At 47.4% G+C, this 21,960-nt stretch overlaps 1 protein-coding gene across 4 annotated transcripts in view; it reads left to right on the forward strand.

Annotated features, from left to right (window-relative positions):
* Positions 1-21,960, forward strand: part of HEG1 (heart development protein with EGF like domains 1) — an 83,457-nt gene that overhangs the window by 3,630 nt on the left and 57,867 nt on the right. For all 4 annotated transcript variants that reach the window (XM_068546583.1, XM_068546585.1, XM_068546586.1 and 1 more), the window contains exon 2: positions 21,652-21,939. In XM_068546583.1, the coding sequence (XP_068402684.1) occupies positions 21,652-21,939 (288 nt within the window). The remainder of the gene's footprint in view (positions 1-21,651; positions 21,940-21,960) is intronic.

Raw genomic sequence — 21,960 nt, forward strand, 5'->3', positions numbered from 1 at the left:
TTCCGAGCCACAGTTCTGAGTGCTTAAGTTGATATGCTTTGACTTTTGTACTTCTCAGTCCGTGCTTTCACTGTGAGATCCACAGATGAGCGGGGGTGGGGAGGAGGAGGCCTAAGTCATAATGAAAATCAGTGCAGAAGGAAAGCACTTTCCCACCCAAAGGGGAAATGACGCTAAGGAGCTGAGCAGCCAGACCAAGGAATAATAATCTGAGAAAAATGCAGCTCCCTAGAGGAAAGGAAGCGCTGTGAGCCCAGCCCCTTCTCGGCTGTTACGTAGCTGTCCCCTGAATTGCTGTAACTTTGTGGGCCAACTTGTCATTTAGCTTTAGCTGAGGGGGAACCCTTACACAGTGCAGTGAAGACCTGGGCCGGGCAGGAGGCAGCCCCCTGGCACGAGAGGGAGCTTTCCTCCGGGCATGTCCTGGCCGAGGCTGGCGGCGGCGGTGGTGGGGATTTCTGAGAAGCCCTCTTGCTTTGATGGAGGGTGCCCCAAATAGAAGGAGGGATGTGGGGAAAGGGACTCACCCTGGCCCATGTGTGTTTAAAAGCCAGGTCCTTTTAACTTCATGCTTGCAAATGCTGAACAGCTATTTCCTGCCCGAGAGCTGAATGGTGTGGGTAGGGTGAGAACGAAAGGTGTTTGCTGCCCAGCCAGCCAGTTACTGCACCCCTAGTCCTGGACAGCTGGGGAAGGAGCCTCTGCCCTCCCAGTGATCCCCTCTGCCTTCCAGCAGCCCTGCCCAGCTGGCTGAAAACGGTGTTCTCAGAATTGGCCTGTTGTCTCAGAGCTGCTCAGAAAGAAAGCAAAGCACAGATGGCAGTTGAAGTTTCTGAGCCCTTAGTGCCTCCTTCAGTGGCTGCCCTCTGTCCCCACCCCCTTTTGTGTGAACGGGAGGTTTCAGCTGCAATAAACGTGCCCCCCTTCAAGAATCCTAAGGAAGGAAGCAACAAGGAAGGAGATCAGTTTTGCTCCCTCTTTGGCTTCTAGCCTTTGAGCACCTGTGTGGTTGGAACTTATTCCTCGTCCCATTTAACCCTCAGAACAACCCTGTGAGGGATATTACTGACCTTTTACAGTCGTGGAAACTGAAGCCTGGTGATGTTAGATCAGACAGTAAATGGAGAAGGAGGAATTTAAATCGATTTGACCAAATCCGTTTGCTCTTTCCACAATATCATGCAGCCTCGGTTTTCTCATGGGTTAAATGGGGTGAGAGTTGCCTAGATCTCTAAGATCCTCTCCAGTGCATCGTTCTTCTTCCTCTCTTCCTCGGATCCTTGCTCTTGCCCTTTTTTCGAGAGTAAGGACTAGGATTGGAATGAGAGACAGAACGAGGAGATGGCAGCAGTAGTGGGGACAACCTGCAGAGTAGAGATCTAATAGAAGATGGGACTGCAAGTCTTTCTACATGTGTAAGATGGTATTTTATTTGGAGATTGTGAATTATGCCCTGTTTCTATGCCAATCCATAAGGTTATTGATGCCAGAGGTAGCTACATTCATTAGCAACCAAACTGAAATGAATTGGTGATGTTCTCAGTGGGCTCTCCTGGGAACAGGGCTGGTATTCTGAGGAAGCGTTATGAGTACTTCTTCGGTAGGAGGAGACGTCAAATGGTACCCTATTCAGAGGCTGTAAAATTGTTTTCTTTTTAACTTCTACGCCCTCTGCTACCCACTCATCGTGCATCTCGAGTAGATAGAAACGCAGATGTTTCTGTCCTGTCTTCTCTCTCTTCTTTTGTTGGAGTGTGGTACATGGCTCCGTCTGCATCACGTTTGACTGATCTGTAAATCAGAAAATCTGTGCAGAGCTCTTTCTCTGTGAGAGGAGCTGTGCCGGGTGATAGGGAGGGTGAGGTGCAAGCCTGCCGTGCCCCCGGCGAACATGCAGTCTTGTTGGAGCATGAGATCCAAATGTCTAAAAAGTGAAATGATGATGCACGAGTGATTCATCGGTGAAGAAGTGTCACGAGATCATACTGACCCGAGGAATGGCGTGGCTGGAGATGGGCTGCAGCACGCAGAGATGGAGAGACGGATGGGGCCGGCAGCCCCGGGGGACACGTTGGGGAGAAGGAGAGAGTTGTTTGGATGTGGATAGACAGAGAGGCAGGTATTGACATCAGCAAAATCCCGAATACTGAAACGCTCAGGATATTTTAAATGCAGGTTAACAGCCAGGAAGGTGGGGGGAGAGGACTTGGGGAGACTAGTCAGGCTCCAGCATAACGGGAGTCATTAGACGAGACTAGAAAGGAGGATTGGGTCAGATTGGGAAGGCATCCGTGTTTGTCTCATCCGCGTTGAGGAGCCCCTGAGGGCTCGTGAGAAAGCAGTATCGTTTTCTTGTTCGGTGTTTAGTGTGCTTGGTGCTGGAGCCTCATGGATGAATCACATACAGATCTGCCCTTACTACAGCCCAGCAGTAATTTCAGAGATATCAGAGTGCTGGTGGGCAGTATATCGACACCCTGGGAGGAAAAGGGTGAAAACAGAGCAGGACGAGAACGTAGGGGAGCGGAAATTGAAAGAGAGCGATGCAGGGGCCCAGGCAGGAGGACCCGGTGACCGCCTGGCTGCAGGGACGATGGGGAGCGGTGGATGGAGAGGAGCTGGTTTGCGTCAGGTGAGGTGCCTTCACCGTAAAGACTGCAGCCTGCCCCAGTGAAGCCAGTTGAGAATGCAGAACCGAACTCGGACGAGGTCAGGGCTGATTCAGCCTGGAGGGTGAGCCCCAGCAGCAGGGAACGTCACGGGAGAAGAGGCAGCCAGCTCTGACCGGGTGGAGAACATCCGGCATAGATGGTGAGGAAGAAGCAGTGCCAGGCAGGGGGTCAGGCCGGCCTGAGGGTGCCGTGAGGGCCTGGCAGCTCGGGGGCTGGCTGTGGGTGCGCAGGTGATTAGAGTTAGTGCACAGTGTATGCATAAAAGGCAACGGTCTTAGGGGCAGGACAGGAATAAAGATGCAGACGTAGAGAATGGACTTGAGGACGTGGGGAGGGGGAAGGGTAAGCTGGGACGAAGTGAGAGAGGGGCATGGACATATATACACTCCCAAATGTAAAATAGATAGCTAGTGGGAAGCAGCCGCATAGCACATGGAGATCAGCTTCATGCTTTGTGTCCACCTAGAGGGCTGGGATAGGGAGGGTGGGAGGGAGGGAGACGCAAGAGGGAGGAGATATGGGGATGTATGTATACATATAGCTGATTCACTTTGTTATACAGCAGAAACTAACACAACAATGTAAAGCAATTATACTCCAATAAAGATGTTAAAAAAAAAGGCGATGGTTTGTGAAGGAACGTGTAAGCTAAGGTGTATCTGCTGGGTCTTGTCTCAGCTGGGTACTGTCCCAGTTGAAAGGAAAGGGGGATGGGGAGAATGAGGCTGAGGGCAGGCCCCTGGCTTTCATTCTGAGAATTCGGGGGAGCCTTTAGGAGAGCAGGAAGGAGCCTGTTTACCGTGTGGGAGACGGCAGATGTTGGTCTCCCTGGGCAAAGTTTAACAGTGACGTGAAAGAGGAAGAAAGTCAGAGACCTAGAACCCTTGATTCCCACCCCCAAACCCATTGTTGACTCCCAGATCCTCCCATGTCAGGAATTGGCAACACCATCCACCTAGTTACTTAAAGGAGAAGCCTAAAAGCCACCCTCCATGCTGTTTGTCCTCACCCTCTACATCTTTGTGTGTGTGTGTGTGTGTATGTGTGGTTACTCCAGTTGCTTCTGTTTCCAGAATATATCCCGAATCTGCCCTCTTCATCTCCGCTGCTCTCTTCTGTTATCCTTGCATCCACTCATGGTCTCCCTCTACTTCATGCTCACAGGAGCCAGAGTGATCTTCTTAAAATGTAATTCAGGTCACCTCACTCTTGGGCTGAACACCCTCCGACGGCTGTGCCGTTGTGCTGAGATAAAATCACACGAGGTCCGCAGGTCTGACCCTGTTAGCTCTCTGGCCTCTTCTCACTCCACTCCCCGTCCTAACCCACCAGACTGTTGTTTCTACATGCCCAGCTCCTTCCTGTCCTGGAGACGAGGCACGGGGTGTCCCCGGGCTGTAGTGGAACCAGCCTTGCCGGCAGAGGGAGCAGCCAGTGCAAATGCCCCAAGGCTGGAACGAGCTTGCAGGTTTCAGGATGGAGAGAAGGAAGGCCACGGTGACTGGGTCATGTGGGACCAGGAGAAGGCGGTGAGGAGGGCAGACTGTCTTCTAGGCCCCAGGAGGGGTGTTAAGCAGAGGAGTGATGTGGAGAATAGACTGCAGGAAGCCAGGGCTAGTTGAGGGCCTGACACGTGGTGAGTACTCATGGATTTGTGGAGTAAATGATTGCTTCAGATGTGAGAGTGGGAGGTGGAAGAGGGACGCACGCTTGCAGTACTGTCTCTGTGACAGAGCTGTCCTCACGTTCCTGGATCAGCAAAACACAGGGTCGGCAAGCCAACACCTCCCCCCTGCTTTACCCACCCCGTGCAGTGGGACAGTGGACTGGACAGTCTTCTCCAGGGGAGGGAGAGGGCAGAGGGGCTGCTGGTGGAGCAGAGAGGCCTGCATCCTTGCTGTGGGGTGGGGTGCAGTCGGGGTCCGTGGCTGGGGAGCTGCTGTGGTGGGATCTCTGGAGACAAGGGTTTGGCTGCACGTTTCGGGAGTGTTCGCCTTTTGCTTATTGTGTTGCCGCTTCCCTTGTTGGCCCAGGAGCTGTCAGAGGGTGAGGATGCTTCTCCCTCATCAGGCAGGGGCCCCTCCTCCCTGACGTTTGTTTCCCCTGCCAGAGCAGGGACCCTCAGGCCAGAGATGCCTGGCTTGCCGTCCGTCAACAGTGAGGCCATGAGGTGACATTTTTAACTTAGGCTCAGGATAAAGTGCTAGCATTCGGTACTTCCAAGCTGCATGCTTGTCTTTCCTTTTTAAATGTTTTTTTTTTCCTCATTATAAGAGTTAATATATGTTTATCATATAACATTTGGAAGTTATAGAGAAGTAAAAGCAACAAATAAATTATCACCTATATTCCAACTACTAAAAGTGTATTAAAATATTAGCAATTGTTATTATTTCTCATTTACATGGAATATAAAGTTATCTAACTATATCTATCCATTTATCTAGCTACATATCAATCCATGTGTATAGCTGTATGAAAATCCAGACTAGATATTATTCCACTATATGGTAACTTTTTTCTAGCTATTTCTTTATTGGATATGTAGACTGTTTTCAGTTTTTCATTGTCATAAATAATGCTGTGACTAAATATCTTTGTGCAAAGATTTTTGCATTTATATCTGATTATTTGCTGCATGTTAATTCCTGGATGTGGACAATTTTAAGATCCTTGGCAGTACTACCAAATGGCCCCTTTGAATTGTACCAAATTATACTTTCACCAGCAAGTTGAGGAGAAGATGTTTCTGTGGGTGACTGACTGTGCAGGGCATCTGACAAGCAGGAAGTTTGGTGGACGCTGCTGAGGGAAGTGGGTCCCTCCAGAGCAGGCTGGCAAGCTGTCCACCGCGCTGTGTCCAGGGAGCCTGCATCTGGGAAGGGAGGTAGCCTAGCACAGTGCCTTGGCTAAGTGACCAGGCGGAAGGGAAATACAGTATTTTAGAAGGAACTAGAATGCAGAATTGGGGATGGGGCAAGAGAATGCCACAGGGACTTTGCATCTTTCTAAATCAGAGTCATTTCATTGGCAATAATTGATCCCTTAAATTGTGGAGTACTGGGCAAAATTAGTGTTTTGTTTGGGGTCTATAAGGGCACTTTGAGAATTCTCTTTACGTTCAGAAAATCCTACATCCTCAGGATTAGAAAGGACCTTAGAAGATCCATCTTTATTCATTACATGATAGGCTTATGTCCAAACTAAGGAGGAAACAGAAGACTCTCTATTTCGTTTTAGGGCTCTCGCTCTTTTGCCTCATCTTCCCTGGTTGATTTCCAGCCAGAGTCAGTAATTTCACTTTGTGCTCAGAAACTTTTGGTCTCTTTGTTCAGGGTGCGATGCAAGATGTGAGGTCCCCTTAGACTGGGAGATTATCTGACAAATCCAGATGCATCCAACGAATGATGTGATGGCCGCAGCTCATAGACATAGGTATTCCTGGAAAGGTTCTAGAAACCGGTGAAGCAGTTTCACAGCCATCACAGTGACAGAGCTGTAGTTGGGGGTAGAAATGGTGCTCCAGCAACTGGAGTGGCTAGAGGCGAAAACTGGTCCAAAAGGTCCGGGGTCAAGTTTTGGCTCTGCCACTTAGTCACCATGTGACTTTGGGCATATCACTTCCCCCCGGGCCTCCATTTCTTTATGAAATGATGGTCCATCCCATGCTAAAAGCTCCCTTTCTGAGAGGGCCCATCTTTATCCTGTGAACACCTCTCGACTTCCCTGATGCTGGTATAAAATGTGAGAGGGTTCAACACCAGGCTCCTTAGCTTGAGGTCCGGGAGCTTTCGGAGCCTGTGTGAGGGACAGGGAAGGGCCGCATGGTGGCTCTGAATGTGCACTTGTGAGCCCACTAGACCTGCAGCTCCTTGGGAGGAAGCAGTAGATTTTATCCCTCTTTGTGCCCTAGCGCCCAGCACACGCCCTGTCCAGCCTGCGGCCACCACTGCCCGGGTCCTACTGCAGAAGCACCTGCACCGCCACGTGGTCGAGGGCTCCTGGTATAAGATCTCTTAAGGAGCCGGCAAGGCTACAGAGGCTGTTCAAAATACGCACATTGTTTTTGAGCTATATTTTGGTTTGGGGGACGTGAACTTCATGCCATGTGAGTGTGTGAGGAAAGCTGGCAGGTCAGATGGTGTAGGAAGCAGGCAAGGCTCTGTGTTCCCAGTTCCTGGAGTTGTTGGGAGCGCTGGAGGGGAGGCTCTCAACTCACTGGAGACCCTGAATAACAGCAGACCCCGCCTCCCTGGGCTGGGAGGGAGCTGGGCTGCTGGAGGCAAGGAGATGGATTTGATAAGTTTGACAAGTTTCTGCTCGATGTCTTTGATAAGTTGGGAGACGAAGACCGGGGAGGAAGATGGGTGACGAGAAGAGGGCAGAGGCCAAGGTCAAGCTCTCCAGCTGGCCCTGCGCCATCCTGGGTGTCTGAACTGAGGCGGTCGTGTTGGAGGAAGGAGTCGCAAGGATACGGAAGAGGGACACCCGGTTGTAATCTGGTGGGATTTTTGTTCTTTGGGAAAGGTCGTGACTAGTGATTACCATATGTTAGGCTAGTATTGAAAACCACTCCATTTTCCTTCCCCGGGTGGTAGGAGGAGATGGAAGCAGCTTCAACGTGGGGATGAGTGTCACTCCTGTAGCCTCTGGGGCCACCAGGACGTTCGTTGATGCCATGGGTGAGACTTTCTGGGATCATCTTGCGCCGGGTGTGGATGAGAGCCCTCCTGGCTTTGCAGTCACAGACCTGGGGAGGTCCTGGCTGGGGGGTCAGATAGCCTCAGTCGAAACCCTAACAGTGCCACTGGCCAGCTGTGGGACCCTGGTAGGTTATTCAGCCTCTTTGCGCCTTCAGGTTCTCATCTGTCAAATGGGCTATTAATAGGCCCCTGCTCAGGGAATATAGTGTCGTAATCCCCTGTGGAGCAGATTGCGAGGTGCCTGGGCAGGAGAGCTCTATAAATACTGGCCACAATGACTCTCCTGAAACCAGTTTCTATTAATACTGACCATTGTATTGGTGACAACGCACCCTTCACCTCCAGGCTTATTGGCCAGAGGACAAGTTCTGAATGCAAAGGGCTCAAGGCCACCTTCCAAGGACCTCTGTTACCTAGTCCGTTCTTACCCTGGACCCCTGCCAACTTCACCTGTGGTCTTCTAGAACTCTCTCTCTCTCCTTAGCTTCAGAGAAAAGAGCAAGATTTGAAGTCAGAAAAACTCAGTGCCACAGCCCTTGCCTATAATCATCTGAGGAGACCCAGTTAACACACGTGAAGCAATTAGGATTCAACAAAAACAGAATATGAGGTGTATGTGACTCCAAAATAATAAACCTTTGAAAATCAGTCATAGTTGGACCTCTGTGGCCAATGAGTGTTCTCCTCCAGGTCAGAACCTTTGGAGGTTATTGACACGCCTCCAAAGTGTTTGAAGGAGTTAGGAGCTACCTTTAGAACCAGTGTGTGGGGCACAAGTGACTCACTGCTGAACTTCTGCAGTTAAACCTCCTCCTGGATCCAAAATGGGTTCACTCATTTTGATCGCCTTCATCAGTCACTAGATTGGGCTTTGAATTTGTGTCTGTGTCCAAAATAGTCTAAACGCCTTATCAAAGGATGAAAAAATTGTCGTTATCCAGGAAACTCAAGAGAATAATATTCTGCAGGCTCTATTGAAAATTAGAGATTTTTAGAAAACAGCTCGAGCAATGACAGCATTGTTGGAATAAGTGTGGTCTTGATGGGACCTCCTTGAAGGGGATCAGACTCACTGGGTAGGTGAATTCTTGTGGTTTGCTAGGAATTATTTATAGTATAGTTGTGCCTTGTGGTAATGGAATGCCGCTGGCAGAGCTGGGAAGACAGATGCCAGTGGTGGCTCAAGGGCTCTGACGGGGTCAGAGGACTTCTGCTCTTAACCCCTTTGCTTTCTAGGTATGTGGCACTGGGCAGCTGCCTAACATCTCTGGGTCTTCCTTTCCTTATGTTAAAAATGAAGATGATAATGTCTATTCTGCTTCCTTAGTAAGGCTTTTGAGGAGAAGCAGATATAATTATGACTGTGAAAACATGTTTAAATGTAGACATAGCAAGTAATGAGTTATAATACAATGAACTGACTGTGACCTTGGGCAAGCCGTTTCATCTCTGAGCCAACTTCCATATCTGTAAAATGGAGAGGATAATACCAGTTGTGTCCACCTCACAGTGTTGTTGTAGGGGTGAAATGAATCAATCCACATGGACGAGCTTTGTAAACATGCATGTGCTGTGTATGGGTTAGTCATGAATGCTCCCCTGGAACACATCGGGCAGTGTCATTACTCTAAGTGAGGTGGGGCTCTATGGAGAAGGTAGATGCAGGAGGTGAGAAGAAAGTGGGAGAACATTCTAGGAAATCTCAGTGGCCTTTTTCAAGCCTCCTTCTCTTTGTCCTCTCGGCTGGCACTGGCTAAATAGCTCCTTCCCATCTCTGCCGCTCCCACCAAATGGGATGTTCCTCACAGCTCTGCCCTTGGCCTTGTCCCTCCAACGCAGTGAAGTGAACATTTATTGAGCATCTCCTGTGAGCCACAGTCTCTCATAAGGGACACAGAAATGGGATCATATAAGTTATAATTGTATAACAAGGTAAAACAGTGGTGTTGAGGGAGAGAGTTGTCTCTGGGAAGGCTTCCTGGAGGTGGTGGCCTCTGAGCTGGGTGTGAGAAATGAGTCACATTTTGCCAGAAGGCCAAGGGGAAGGAAGCAGGGCACTCTAGGTAGGAGGACTGCAGGAAGGAAGGCACGGAGGGAAGACAGCAGGGCTTCACCTATTTTCTCTGAGGGGGAGATCCTCCTCTTTCTTCTCTGCAGAAACCCAGTTCCAAGCCTTCAGCCACCAGTCAGACGTTGACACATTCGTTTATCCTGCTTCACTTTCAACAGCACAGATAGTGGTTATAAACGCAGACATGTCGCCCTTTCCTCCCCTAGACCCGACCACCCTTTGCCTGATAATGGTCCTGTTAATCTCTCCATTGCACATTCAAAACCTCCATCATCTTATTGCCTTTTCTCACTCACAGGTAATAAGTGTGGACTCTTCCCTCCCTTCTTTCCTCCCATCCTCACTTCCTCCCTTTCTTCCTTCCACCTCCTAAATCCCATCACTTGTTAATCAGATGGAATTAAGTACACGTAATTCCATTTGGACAGTGGGCGACCTAGGCTGTCAAGGTGTGTTACCCCATTTGGGTTGTGAAGCCGCAGTGTGGACCCTGGAGTCCCTTGGAGGTCATCCTGGAAGCACACCAGGAGGTCCTCCTCAGCCCTTCCCTGCTTTCTCTTTCAGAAGCTGTCTTTGTTTTGCTCCTTCCTTTCCTATCATTCTTTTTTTTTTTTTTAAATTATTTATCTATTTATTTATGGCTGTGTTGGGTCTTCGTTTCTGTGCGAGGGCTCTCTCTAGTTGTGGCAAGCGGGGGCCACTCTTCATCGCGGTGCGCGGGCCTCTCACTATCGCGGCCTCTCTTGTTGCGGAGCACAGGCTCCAGACGCGCAGGCTCAGTAATTGTGGCTCACGGGCCTAGTTGCTCTGCGGCATGTGGGATCTTCCCGGACCAGGGCTCGAGCCCGCGTCCCCTGCATTGGCAGGCAGACTGTCAACCACTGCGCCACCAGGGAAGCCCCTATCCTTCATTCTTTATTTCTGTCTTTTTAAATTGGTCTTTGGAGTCAGACAGACCTGGGTTGATACCAAGTGCTACTATTTGCCGTGCAACCTTGGCCAATTTACTTATCTCACTATACCTCAGTGTCCTTATCAGAAAATAGGGATAATAATGGTGCCTACCTCCCAGGATTGCCAAGAGGATTAACTGGGACAGTCCCTGTGAAATGCTGAGCGCGTGCCTGCAGGGAGCAAGTGCTCCCCTCATTTGGGCTGCCATAATGATAGCCAATCATGACCCTACTCTGGTGGGCATCTTTTTAAAAAACCTTCTCCCTAGCTTTATTTCTCCCTCCCTCTGTAAATTTCTCCCTTTTGTTTTATTTCTCTTTCCAGCCCCCTTCCTTTCTTCTCCCTCTATTTTATCTTTTCTCTTCACTGGCTATGGCATACAACTGATTTTTTACATATTGGTTATGATTGAATCGAGTGTCATGTTTCCCAATCTTAATTTTAAAAGGCTATCAGTAAACCTTTAATGTATCTTCTGAAATAGATTTTACTTAAACCCCTGCGGGCTCCTGGCGTTGCCACGCTGAGCGCCGCCCCCCCCCCGACCCCCGACCCCCATCCCCCGTCCCTTGAAAGGCAGTGACCTTGGCGACCACCGTCCTCCCCTTCCCCAGTCCAGGCCTCAACATCGGTCCAATGTGTACATTTTCTAATGCTGTAAACTTTCCAGACAAATGATGCTTCTCTGGTTTCCTTAAAGTCCTGGGCCACTTCTCACAAGTCAGTGGAGTAAATGGACCCCAGAACGTGTAAAGGCACCGGCGTCTGGCTCAGTTCGCCCGCCGCCCCGGTAGCGGTGCTTCCTGCCCCCTTCCCACGCCTCTCCCCCTTCCTCCTCGGAACCAGGATGTTTTCCTTGCCTCTTTATTGTTTCACTAACCTGGCAGGCCTCCTTTGGTGGAGCCCTGCCACCAGGCTTCCTCTTTGGGTGTGAGCGAATGTCAGGGTGACCTCACGGGAGGCAGGGAGGCTGGCTCCCCGGGCTCCCCCCCCCCAAGCCCAACCTTCGCCTCTGGCGCTGCTTGCTTCGGCCTCTTTCTCAAAACTGCCTCTCTGCTAAGGAGCCTCTTCTTCAGCCCCTCCATGGGTGTTTATTTTTCAGAGGGTAAGAGGGGCAAAGAAAACCGAGGCACAAGGTATAGGCCCCCCAGAGAAAGCCTTTTTGTTTACTTATTTAATTGAATGGGAATCTTCTGACCTTTGACCCTAGGGCTGTTTCTCAAGGTCTTTTTTTCCCCTTAAACCTATAGAATTATTTTTAAAGCAAGGAGCATGAGGTCACACCAAGGTTCTTCATCTTTCATTCCTGCCTGGATAGGCAGCCTCTTTCTTTAGTGCCCCTGAGGCCGCCTCAGGGCTGATTCCCTTTCTGGAAGCCTGACCCCAGACCCAGGGGCTCCAGGTCAGCCGACTCTGGGTCACGGCTCAGCCTTTGTCCTGGAGGATGGTCATCTGGACAAAAGCTGACTCTCTCGCGGGGAGGGGAGGATAATATGCCTTGTAAACTTCATGCTTTTCATTACGAGGGGCTGTTCCAGGGGAATCTTTTTAAAAATCACATCATCGGAGTTTAAGTCCAAACACTTCTCAATGTGTATGTTTTTTCTTGGGGCCGCTCCTCTCAGGGTAAGAACAAGGAAGGAAACGAAACTCCCCGAGAGCCCTGGACAGTCCAGATCGAGAGCTGAGTCTTTTGTTCACACAAACTCATTTGGCTCCTAAATGTCCTCCACCCAGAATCATTACATCCGCAGCAGCGTTTCAAAACACTGCCCAGAGTGGCCGAGCTGAGTAGGCGGCTGCCTTTCTGGTGAGATTGCAGCCACCCTCCCCCCAAGCGCCCAAGGTTCCTGCCTGCCCCAAAATATCCTGCCATCTGGCCTGAAATCCCCCTCATTTGGAGGATTCCTGGGGTGCAGACAGTGAGGCCGTGAGGGCTCTGCTATGGAAGGCCGGGGATGTTTGGAGGAGGGGGCGGCAGCTGGGGGAGGGAGGATGGGATTCTGGTCTTAGCGCTGCGCCTTCCCGACTCCCCGGGCGCCCCCTCTGCCTTGCTGGGCCACTTCCTTCGCTCCAGCAGCATCATAGGGATTTATTTCCATGGTTCAGCTCTCTTGGAAGCAGGAAGCTCCTTGGAGCAGATTCCACCATGTCTTGTGTGTGGTTGATGCTCAGTAAATGTATTTTTTATTGCGGTAAAATATATGTAACGTAAAATTTACCATTTTTACTACTTTAAGTGTACAGTTCACTGGCATTGATTACATTCACAATGTTATACAAGCATCACCACCACCCATTTCCAGAACTTTTTCATTTTCCAAATAGAAACTCATTAAGTAATAATTCCCCATTCCTCCCTCCCTCCGGCCCCTGCTAACCTCTATTCTACTTTCTGTCTCTATGACTTTACCTATTCTAGGTACCTCAGTTAAGTGGAATTATGTAATATTTTTCCTTTTGCATTTGGCTCACTTCACTTACCATAATGTTTTCAAGGTTCACCCATGTTGTAACATGTGTCGGAATTTCCTTCCCTTGTAAGGCTGAATAATATTCCATTGTATGCATATACCACATTTTGTTTATCCATCTACCCGTTGACGGGCACTTGGGTTGCTTCCACCTTTTGGCTATTGTGAATAATGCTGCTATGAACATGGGTATACAAGTATCTGATTCCCTGCTGTCAGTTCTTTTGTATATATGCCTAGCAGTGGAATTGCCGGAACATCTGGTAATTTTATGTCTCAGTTTTTGAGGAACCACCAAAATGTTTTCCACAGTAACTGCATCATTTTATATTCCCACCAGCAAAGCACTAAGGTTCCAATTTCTCCACATCCTTGCTAACACTACTTATTTTTCATTTTTTTGATAATAGCTATCCTAATGAGTGTGAAAGTGAACATTTAAAAAAATTTATAAATGCCACTCACTGACCACATTGTGGATTTGGAACTGTTACTACCCCTTTGGGCCCCAGTCCTGTCATGTGAGGGTCAGAGTAGTTGGTTGCTGGGGTCCCTAAGGACAGAGGTCGCCTCTGGAGAGGGATGGGGGCACCACAGACCACCCAGCCGATTTCCCAGCTCTGCCCAGAATGAATGATGCAAAGCCCTGTGGGTGCTAGCTAGCGAAGCAGGCCACACACCATACGTTAGTTTAGGAAGAGCTGGCTGAGCTTCTCTCTTGGTCCATACTGGTGTCCATGTGGGTGTGTTAATTAGGAAGGGCACTGGAATGAAAGAGCTGGCCTCTAGTCTCTGCTCTGCCACTTATTTTCTGGGTTATTCTGGGCAAGTGACCTCAGTACTGAGCCTCACTCAGTTTTTTCTTCTATAAAATGGGGCAAGAATTCCTAGCCTACCTGCCACTCAGAATGTCAGGATCTAACAGGATAACTTAGCCCCCCCCCCCGAAATTATCCTGTAAAAAGTGCTTTGCAGATTGTGAACGTGTGGGATTTCTTCAGTTCCTCTCTGAGAAGAGGAGCCTACTTTCCTTCTCCCTTAAAGCTCCTGTGAACAGTACCTTCCTCCTCTTGTGGTTTCCACATCCATCACACCAAAGGGATTAAAAAGAAAGGAGGGGGGGGTTACAGTCTCTCTTTCTTTTTAAAGTCTCTTTTCTTCCCTCTCTGTGTGAGCAATTGAATTTTAGGAAAATCTTTTAAAATTACAAAGAAACCTGCGATCATAGTTCTAAGATACAACCGTGCAGATTCAAGGCACCCAGCTCCACAGCACTCTGAAGAGTGTTTCCCAAGTTGAGGATCCCAGGAAAGCTCCAAGGGGTGGGGGGACAGGAATGGGGAATTCCACAGCTAGGGGTCAGTGTCTTACTGACCTTCCAGAACCTCTCCCTCGTGAACCTTAACCCCTAGCCATCTGACCTTCATCTTCCATCTTCCAAGCAACACTCGGGAAAGTCCTGGGGACTTTGGTTGACTCATCTCTGGACTTTTTGCAGGCCTGGTGTGCATGGCCTCTCTCTGCTGTATCTCTGCATGCACAGCCTTCCTGACTCCTACTTTTAATGTCATCCTATCCTTCCCTCGTCATCCGTGTGTCTTTCACTGGCTCTTGTCCTCCCGCCAAATTCAAGTTTTCCCCTCAATTCAGCCCTTGACCCCTACTTCCCCTTCATCTGCCACTTCTTTGTCCTTCCTCCTGATCAATAGCCCACATCTTAACTGCCTGTCAGACATTTCCACCTGGAAGTTATAACATCACCCCAAACTTCATATGTTGAAAACAGACTTTTCTTCTCCCGTAAATTCATTCTCCATCCAGGCACTACTTCTTTGTTATCATTCTTTTCATTACCCGTGAAATTCATCTCTGAGTTAGAAGCTAATTTAGAAGTCCTCTTGATCAGTCTTCCAGCTAATAACATGCAGCTGCTGTCAAGCCAAGTCTGTCCGATTCCAAAGCCCACGTGATAGGCACCATCTCGTTCCTCTTAGAAACAGGGAGTGCAGTTGGTTTTAAGGCTGAAGTTTGGAGGCTGGTGAGACTTTCTTTGGCCCTGCTCATTGGTTTAGTGCCTTGGAGGCCCCGTGTCACCGAATAAGTGGGGGTGTGATGGAAGGGGACCTGGATTCAGATTCTTTTCTCTCTGCTGTTGAGCCTGTGACCTTGAACAATCAATCTTTCTGCCCCTCAGTCTCTCCATGTGCCATGACACCTACTTAACCAGCTGTCACGTGCATCAAATGAGATAACACAGGTGAAAACACTTAGCACTGGGTAGTGAGATCTGAATCTCAATGGAGGGAAACTAAAATAAAGCGCTTGTGCTTCAACACTGTGCCCCAGAAGCGAGAGTGTAGCTGGCGGCATTTGACATGGGGCCACCGCAGCGGTAGATGGTACAGCATGGGGGCGGCCGGGCCGCTGGGAAGAAATTGCCTCTTTGGATGACGGCACACTCACTCCCCGCAAACACCCACTACACTGCTCAGGAACAATGCAAGCTGAAAAACCCCAAATCATGGGGTGGGTGGCGAGGAGTTGACTCTGTAGCAGCTGCTAATTAGGAAATCCTCCTGGGCCGTGCTAGCATCCCTGATGTTGTTGGTTCACAAACAGATGTTTTGGAACATTAAGACATTACAGAAGTGGAAGTTGTCAACTTGGAAAAAAAAAAAAAACAGGCAAAGCAGTAAAACTCTCGTTAATTTAATCTCCATTCATGGTACGAGGGAAAGTGATGGCCTGACACAGGGGGCTGAGTGCAGAGGGAAGGATGGTATTTCCAGCTCAAAAGACACCTGGGAAATTGGGACATCTAAACTCCAGTATGAGGCTGGTCGGTGTGGCTCAGTTGCCATGGGATGTGAGTGGGGCTTGAGCAATCGCCTCTGACCCTCTGGGGAGAGGGATGGATGAGGTGACGAGTGCCAGCCTCCCCTGAGCCTCGGGACGCCCCTTCCTGCCCCCAAGGCTGCCCCTGAGTGTCTGGTGGCACACAGCCTCTTCTCCTCACTGCCCGGCTGGCCCAGGCTCCACAGCCTGAGGCATACCTTCTCCTCTCTCGAGGGCCAATTTCTCTTCTCCACAAAGAGGAAGAGCAGGTTCCCCGATACCTTCCCCTGCATGTGGTAGGTCCCTGTCCAGTCCTGTGCACTTTACTCTGAATTGTTCTCCCCCTCAGGGTTTACACCTGCGCTGAATAGGAAGCCACACCACAGACAAAATTCAACCACGTGAGCCCTAAACAACTCAGGGCTTCTGCAAGGACTCGTCCTTGGACTTAATTAAATATTTTAGCGTTTGACTCATTGTTCTTCCTGAGATACAGCCTGGAATGGTGTAAAGCACTTGATGTTCACAATCAAACAAGACCTTGAACGGCAGAGAGGGTGGCCTGGGGTGCTGCCTGCCCCAGCCTGCATGGTTTGTTAATCCCTTTTCTGAGGAACAGTTCATATGCAATCAAAGGAGTAGAGGCACATCCAGAGCTAAACAGGGGGCAGTGGGATACTGTTCTTTTGGAATACCAGGCCAGTGACATCAGGGGCTTGTCTTGTAAAATTTAATTTTTATTTTTATCAAACTTATGCATGGTTTAAAGATCAAATATGTTTTATAAGGCTATTATAAAAACCCTGACCACTCCTACCATTATCATTTTCTGCTTCCCACTTTCAGCCCTTTCAACTGATTCTTTTAGGAATTATGTCCATATCTCTAAATAACATGCTTGTTACTGTTTATTTATTTATTTATTTTTGGTTTTGGTTTTAGGTAATGTTCATTGATTTCTCTCAATGGAAATTTTATATCATTCCAAGCTCTACCACTTTTATTCTTTTTTTTTTTTTAAATTTTATTTATTTATTTATTTATTTATGACTGTATTGGGTCTTCGTTTCTGTGTGAGGGCTTTCTCCAGTTGCGGCAAGCGGGGGCCACTCTTCATCGCGGTGCGCGGGTCTCTCACTATCGCGGCCTCTCTTGTTGCGGAGCACAGGCTCCAGATGCGCAGGCTCAGTAATTGTGGCTCACGGGCCTAGTTGCTCCGCGGCATGTGGGATCTTCCCAGACCAGGGCTCGAACCCGTGTCCCCTGCATTGGCAGGCAGATTCTCAACCACTGCGCCACCAGGGAAGCCCTACCACTTTTATTCTTTAGGATCAGCTTGAGGAACTTTAAAGTACATTTTTGACGCAGCTTAAAGTTACCTTCTCCTATACAACATGATTCTATCATCCCCTCCCAACTTATGTGCTATTGTTATCCAGGATTTGCTCTGTCTTGTTTTCTTTTTTTTTAATTTAATTTAATTTATTTTTGGCTGTGTTGGGTCTTCATTGCTGTGCGTGGACTTCAGTTGCGGTGCTCGGGGGCTACTCTTCGTTGCGGTGCTCGGCCTTCTCATTGTGGTGGCTTCTCTTGTTGTGGAGCATGGGCTCTAGGCACGTGGGCTTCAGTAGTTGTGGTACGTGGGCTCAGTAGTTGTGGCTTGCAGGCTTCAGTAGTTGTGGCTCACGGGGTCTAGAGTGCAGGCTCAGTAGTTGTGGTGTACGGGCTTAGTTGCTCTGCGGCATGTGGGATCTTCCTGGACCAGGGCTTGAACCCATGTCCCCTGTATTGGCAGGCAGATTCTTAGCCACTGCACCACCAGGGAAGTCCGCCATTACCTTTTTGAATATAGCCAATTCTCCTTTTTCTCATTTCTCCTCCTAGAACTCCAATTAGATATATGTTGGGCTTTCTCACTCTATCTTCCTTGTCTCTTCACCTCTTTTTCATAGTTTCTGTATTTTCATATCATCTCAGCATTCTCTTGTCATCTGTCTTGTAATTCCTTTTTTTTTTTTTTAAATAAATTTATTTATTTATGGCTGTGTTGGGTCTTTGTCTCTGTGCGAGGGCTTTCTCCAGCTGCGGCGAGCAGGGGCCACTCTTCATCGCGGTGTGCGGGCCCATCACCACTGCGGCCTCTCCCGTTGCGGAGCACAGGCTCCAGACGTACAGGCTCAGCAGCTGTGTCTCATGGGCCCAGCTGCTCTGCAGCACATGGGATCCTCCCAGACCAGGGCTCGAACCCGTGTCCCCTGCATTGGCAGGTGGATTCCCAACCACTGCGCCACCAGGGAAGCCCTGTCTTGTAATTCTTAATTCTCTTTTCAGCTGTATCTAATCTGCTGTTAAGTTTCCTAATTTTAATTATTATTTTTTTTTCAATTCTAGAGTTTCCATTCAGATTTCTTTCAAATTTTTTGGCCATTATGTATAGTCTCTTTTTCTCTCATTTTCAATTTCTTCTTATTTCGTTTCATGGAGTTTTATATACTTACATTCTTTGTCTGATAATTCTAGTAGTTGAAGTCTTTGCTTGTCTAGTTTGCTGACTTTTGCCTACAGATGCCTTTTTCTTGTTTATTTTGTGATTTTTTGTTTTTACTGTGATCTCTTATTCCTTAGGATTTTATCAGTAAATAATAAAATTGGATTGAAGTTATGTTCATCTAGAGAGAATTCACATTTGTTTCTGCCAAGTACCCAGAGGCGCTGTATATCAGGACCACTTTTCCTCCCCAGTAACAGAATATGCGTGTGCGTGTGTGTGGTTTGAGATATAATTTATATACCATAAAATTCAGCCTTTTAAAGTACAGGCATACCTCAGAGATATTGTGGGTTCAATTCCAGGCGGCTGCAATAAAGCGAATATCACAATAAAGCAAGTCACACGAAATTTTTGGTTTCCTAGTGCATATAAAAGTTATGTTTAAACCATACTGTAGTATGTTAAGTGTGCAATAGCATGATGTCTAAAAGATACAATGTACGTATCTTAGTTAAAAATAATGCTGTTGGTACCAATAGACTTGCTTGATACAGGGTTACCACAAACTTTGAATTTGTAAAAAATGCAGTATCTGTGAGGCACAATAAAATGAAGTATGCCTGTATATAATTCACTTGTTTTTAGTGAATTCACAAGGTTCAGGACTACTTTTTTAAAAATTTTAATTTTATTGGTGTATAGTTGATTTACAGTGTTGTTAGTTTCAGGTGTACAGCAAAGTGATTCAGTTATATATATACATATATTCATTCTTTTTTAGATTCTTTTCTCTTACAGGTTATCACAGAATATTGAGTTGAGTTCCCTGTGGTATACAGTTGTCCTTGTTGGTTATCTATCTTATATATAGTAGTGTGTGTATGTTCATCCCAAGCTCCTGATTTATCCCTCCCCCCTACATTTCCCCTTTGACAACCATAAGTTTGTTTTCGATATCTGTAAGACTGTTTGTCTTGTAAATAAGTATATTTGTATTATTTTTAAAAAATTAGATTCCAGGACTTCCCTGGTGGTCCATTGGTTAAGACTCTGCACTTCCAATGCAACAGAGGCAGGTTCGAGCCCTGGTCGGGGAACTAAGATCCCACATGCTGTGAGGCATGGCCAAAAAAAAAAAATTAGATTCCACATATGAGTGATATCATATGATATTTATCTTTCTCTGTCTGATTTACTTCACTTAGTATGGTAATCTCTATAGGACCACTTTTAAACACACCCTTGGCTTGAGGTTTAGGCCACACAGGTATTGTGACTATGTGCTGCACACCTGTATGAGGGCTAGCTTTATGGTTATAAATTCTTGAGTGAGAGTTATTTTTTCCAGATTTCCTTGCTGTCCTCTTCTGCAGGGCAGGTTTGTTTCTATTTGCCTTGCATCCAAGGTATAGCCCTGGTCCTAACTTCATATAGGAGTTTCCTCTCAGACTCCCTCCTTAAGAATTTTGTCTCTTATCTCCTGCATCCCTGTGGCCATCAGAACAGAAGTTCAAGGTCACAAATATTGAGCAGGTGCCCCAGGGCAGCTGCCAGCTTCAGAGTTAGCTCAACTCTCTGAATTCCAACTCTCAGTTCATTTTTGACCTCACAAGATTTGTGTGCCAACTCAGCAATGCATTTAGAAGTATTTTTTTTTTTAAAAACCATTTTATTCAGCATTTTTAGTTGTTGTTAGTGGCAGGGTTATTCAGGATACTGCAGGACTATTGTCTACCTTTTAGTTTTGTTTATAGAGTGCATTTTTCCTGCCTTCCATTTTTAGTCAACCCTCCAGGGAGACAGCATGGTTCAGTGCTAACCATGTCCTGTCTTCATGTGGCCATTCTTTTCCTTTTGAAGACTGGAATTCCTTGAGCTGACTGGATCTTGGGATATCCATCCTTTGTTCCCTGAAGAAGGGGACGTGGCTGCTTCCAGAGGCCCAGCCACACTCACCACTGGCCAAGTCTCACACTCATCTTGAGGCTGTAATAGAACTAAATCCATTTCCTTCCCTTTGCTCATGGCTTACCAGTTTTGGAGCATGGGTTTTAAGTCCCTTCTGCCTCCCCACAATCACTTTTTTTCAGGCTTCTTTTGAGAATAACTTCTCTCATTGTGCCAAGTTGACCAAGAGGGTAGGGAAGGCATCCTCAAATCCTTTCCCTTCCTCTTTGGAGGCCAGCTTGCCTTTGCAGCTCAGAGAGGAAGAACAAAGGTTACATGCTGTGTGGGTCACTCACTGCTGTCCATAACCCCAGAGTCCCAAGTTGAACTTGTGGACTTGGTGGCTGCCCCAGAAACACCCCTCCACATCCCATTTCTAGCTGACTGTGGACCTTGCCTGTCTGGGCCTGGGCCCCAGAGGAGCCCAGATGCCTAGGAAGCTCCCTCCTCCTTAGGAAGCTTCTGTTAATTATCACTTACAGGAAACAGAATAGGAAGCATGAAAACAGTAATTCTCAAGGGGCTTGTGGAGGAAATGATTCCCTTAGGAAAGTTTGTCAGAATCTCTTTACAGAAGAATTTATAATCACCACCCCTCCAACTCCAGTAAGTGAGCCACTGCTTCAGGTTGGAGTGGACCAGCTTGGGGACGGTGTTGAGAACCATTGCTCTAGAATTGCACTGTCCATATAGCAGCCACTAGCCACATGTGGCTAGCGTGCTCTTGAAGTGTGGCCAGCGAAGTACTCTCTGGATTTTAAAGGTTTAATACCAAAAAAAGAATGCAAAATATCTCAGTAATTTTTATATCAATTACATATTGAAGTACCATTTTGAATATGTTGGAGTAAATAAAATATTTATTAAAGTTAATTTCACCCGTTTCTTTTTACTTTTAAAAATGTGGCTACTACAGAATTTAAAGTTACCTACGTGGCTTGCATTTGTGGCTTACTTTATACATCTCTTGGACAGGGCTGATCTAGAAGATAACTTGCTCCTTTGGGATTGTGTGTGTGTGTGCGCGTGCATGTGCGTATGATATTTTGAGTTGAACTGTAGGTTCTGCCTGCAGCCTTTACTGGTCCGAAGGTTGGCCATTTTTGCCTGACTCGTATAGATAGAAGTGACTTCATTCATCCCTGCAGAGCTTTCTCAACAGCCCCCGATCCTAAGCAGAAAGAAAAATATCATTCCCAAATGGGAAAATAAAAACAGGTTTTTTCAAGGACCCATGTGATCAGCAGTAACTTCAAATTGGTCTCTTTCTATCCATTTTCATCGCTTATTCCACTTATTATAAAACTTAACCCTATATAGTATTGTTGCTTCATAATTTCTTCCCCTGGATTGCAAGAATAATTACTGTTGGAAAGAAGAAAGGTGAGATCATTCTCCTTGAATCCACTTCTCCACTGATATATCTGCTCATATACCTTTTCTGAAGGTTTACTTCTCTTTTCAGAAGCCAAGTCCTCACTGATCCATTTTCCTATTGTTTCAGCTGCTGTAAAAAACCACTGGCTAGAAAGCAACACTGAACAACTCCACACAGAAAATATTACCTTTGATCAGAATCAAGTGGACTTTTCAACAGTGGCCTCCAAAGAGGATGTGATGGTTCCGACCCCCAGGAAGAGCCACGCTTCTTCAGATGCTCCAGAAAACTTCACTCCACAAACTGAAACAGCAGCTACAGGAAGAAGTGACTCTTCAAGAAGGACAGATTTCACCATTTCCCCTGTTGGGCCTGAGAGAGCAGCCACTCTGACTTCCCAGAGCAGCACCTTAGGTGAGTTTATGCTGATGACAG

This window comes from Eschrichtius robustus, chromosome 6, assembly GCF_028021215.1.
Source record: "Eschrichtius robustus isolate mEscRob2 chromosome 6, mEscRob2.pri, whole genome shotgun sequence".
Classification (NCBI taxonomy): Eukaryota; Metazoa; Chordata; class Mammalia; order Artiodactyla; family Eschrichtiidae; genus Eschrichtius; species Eschrichtius robustus.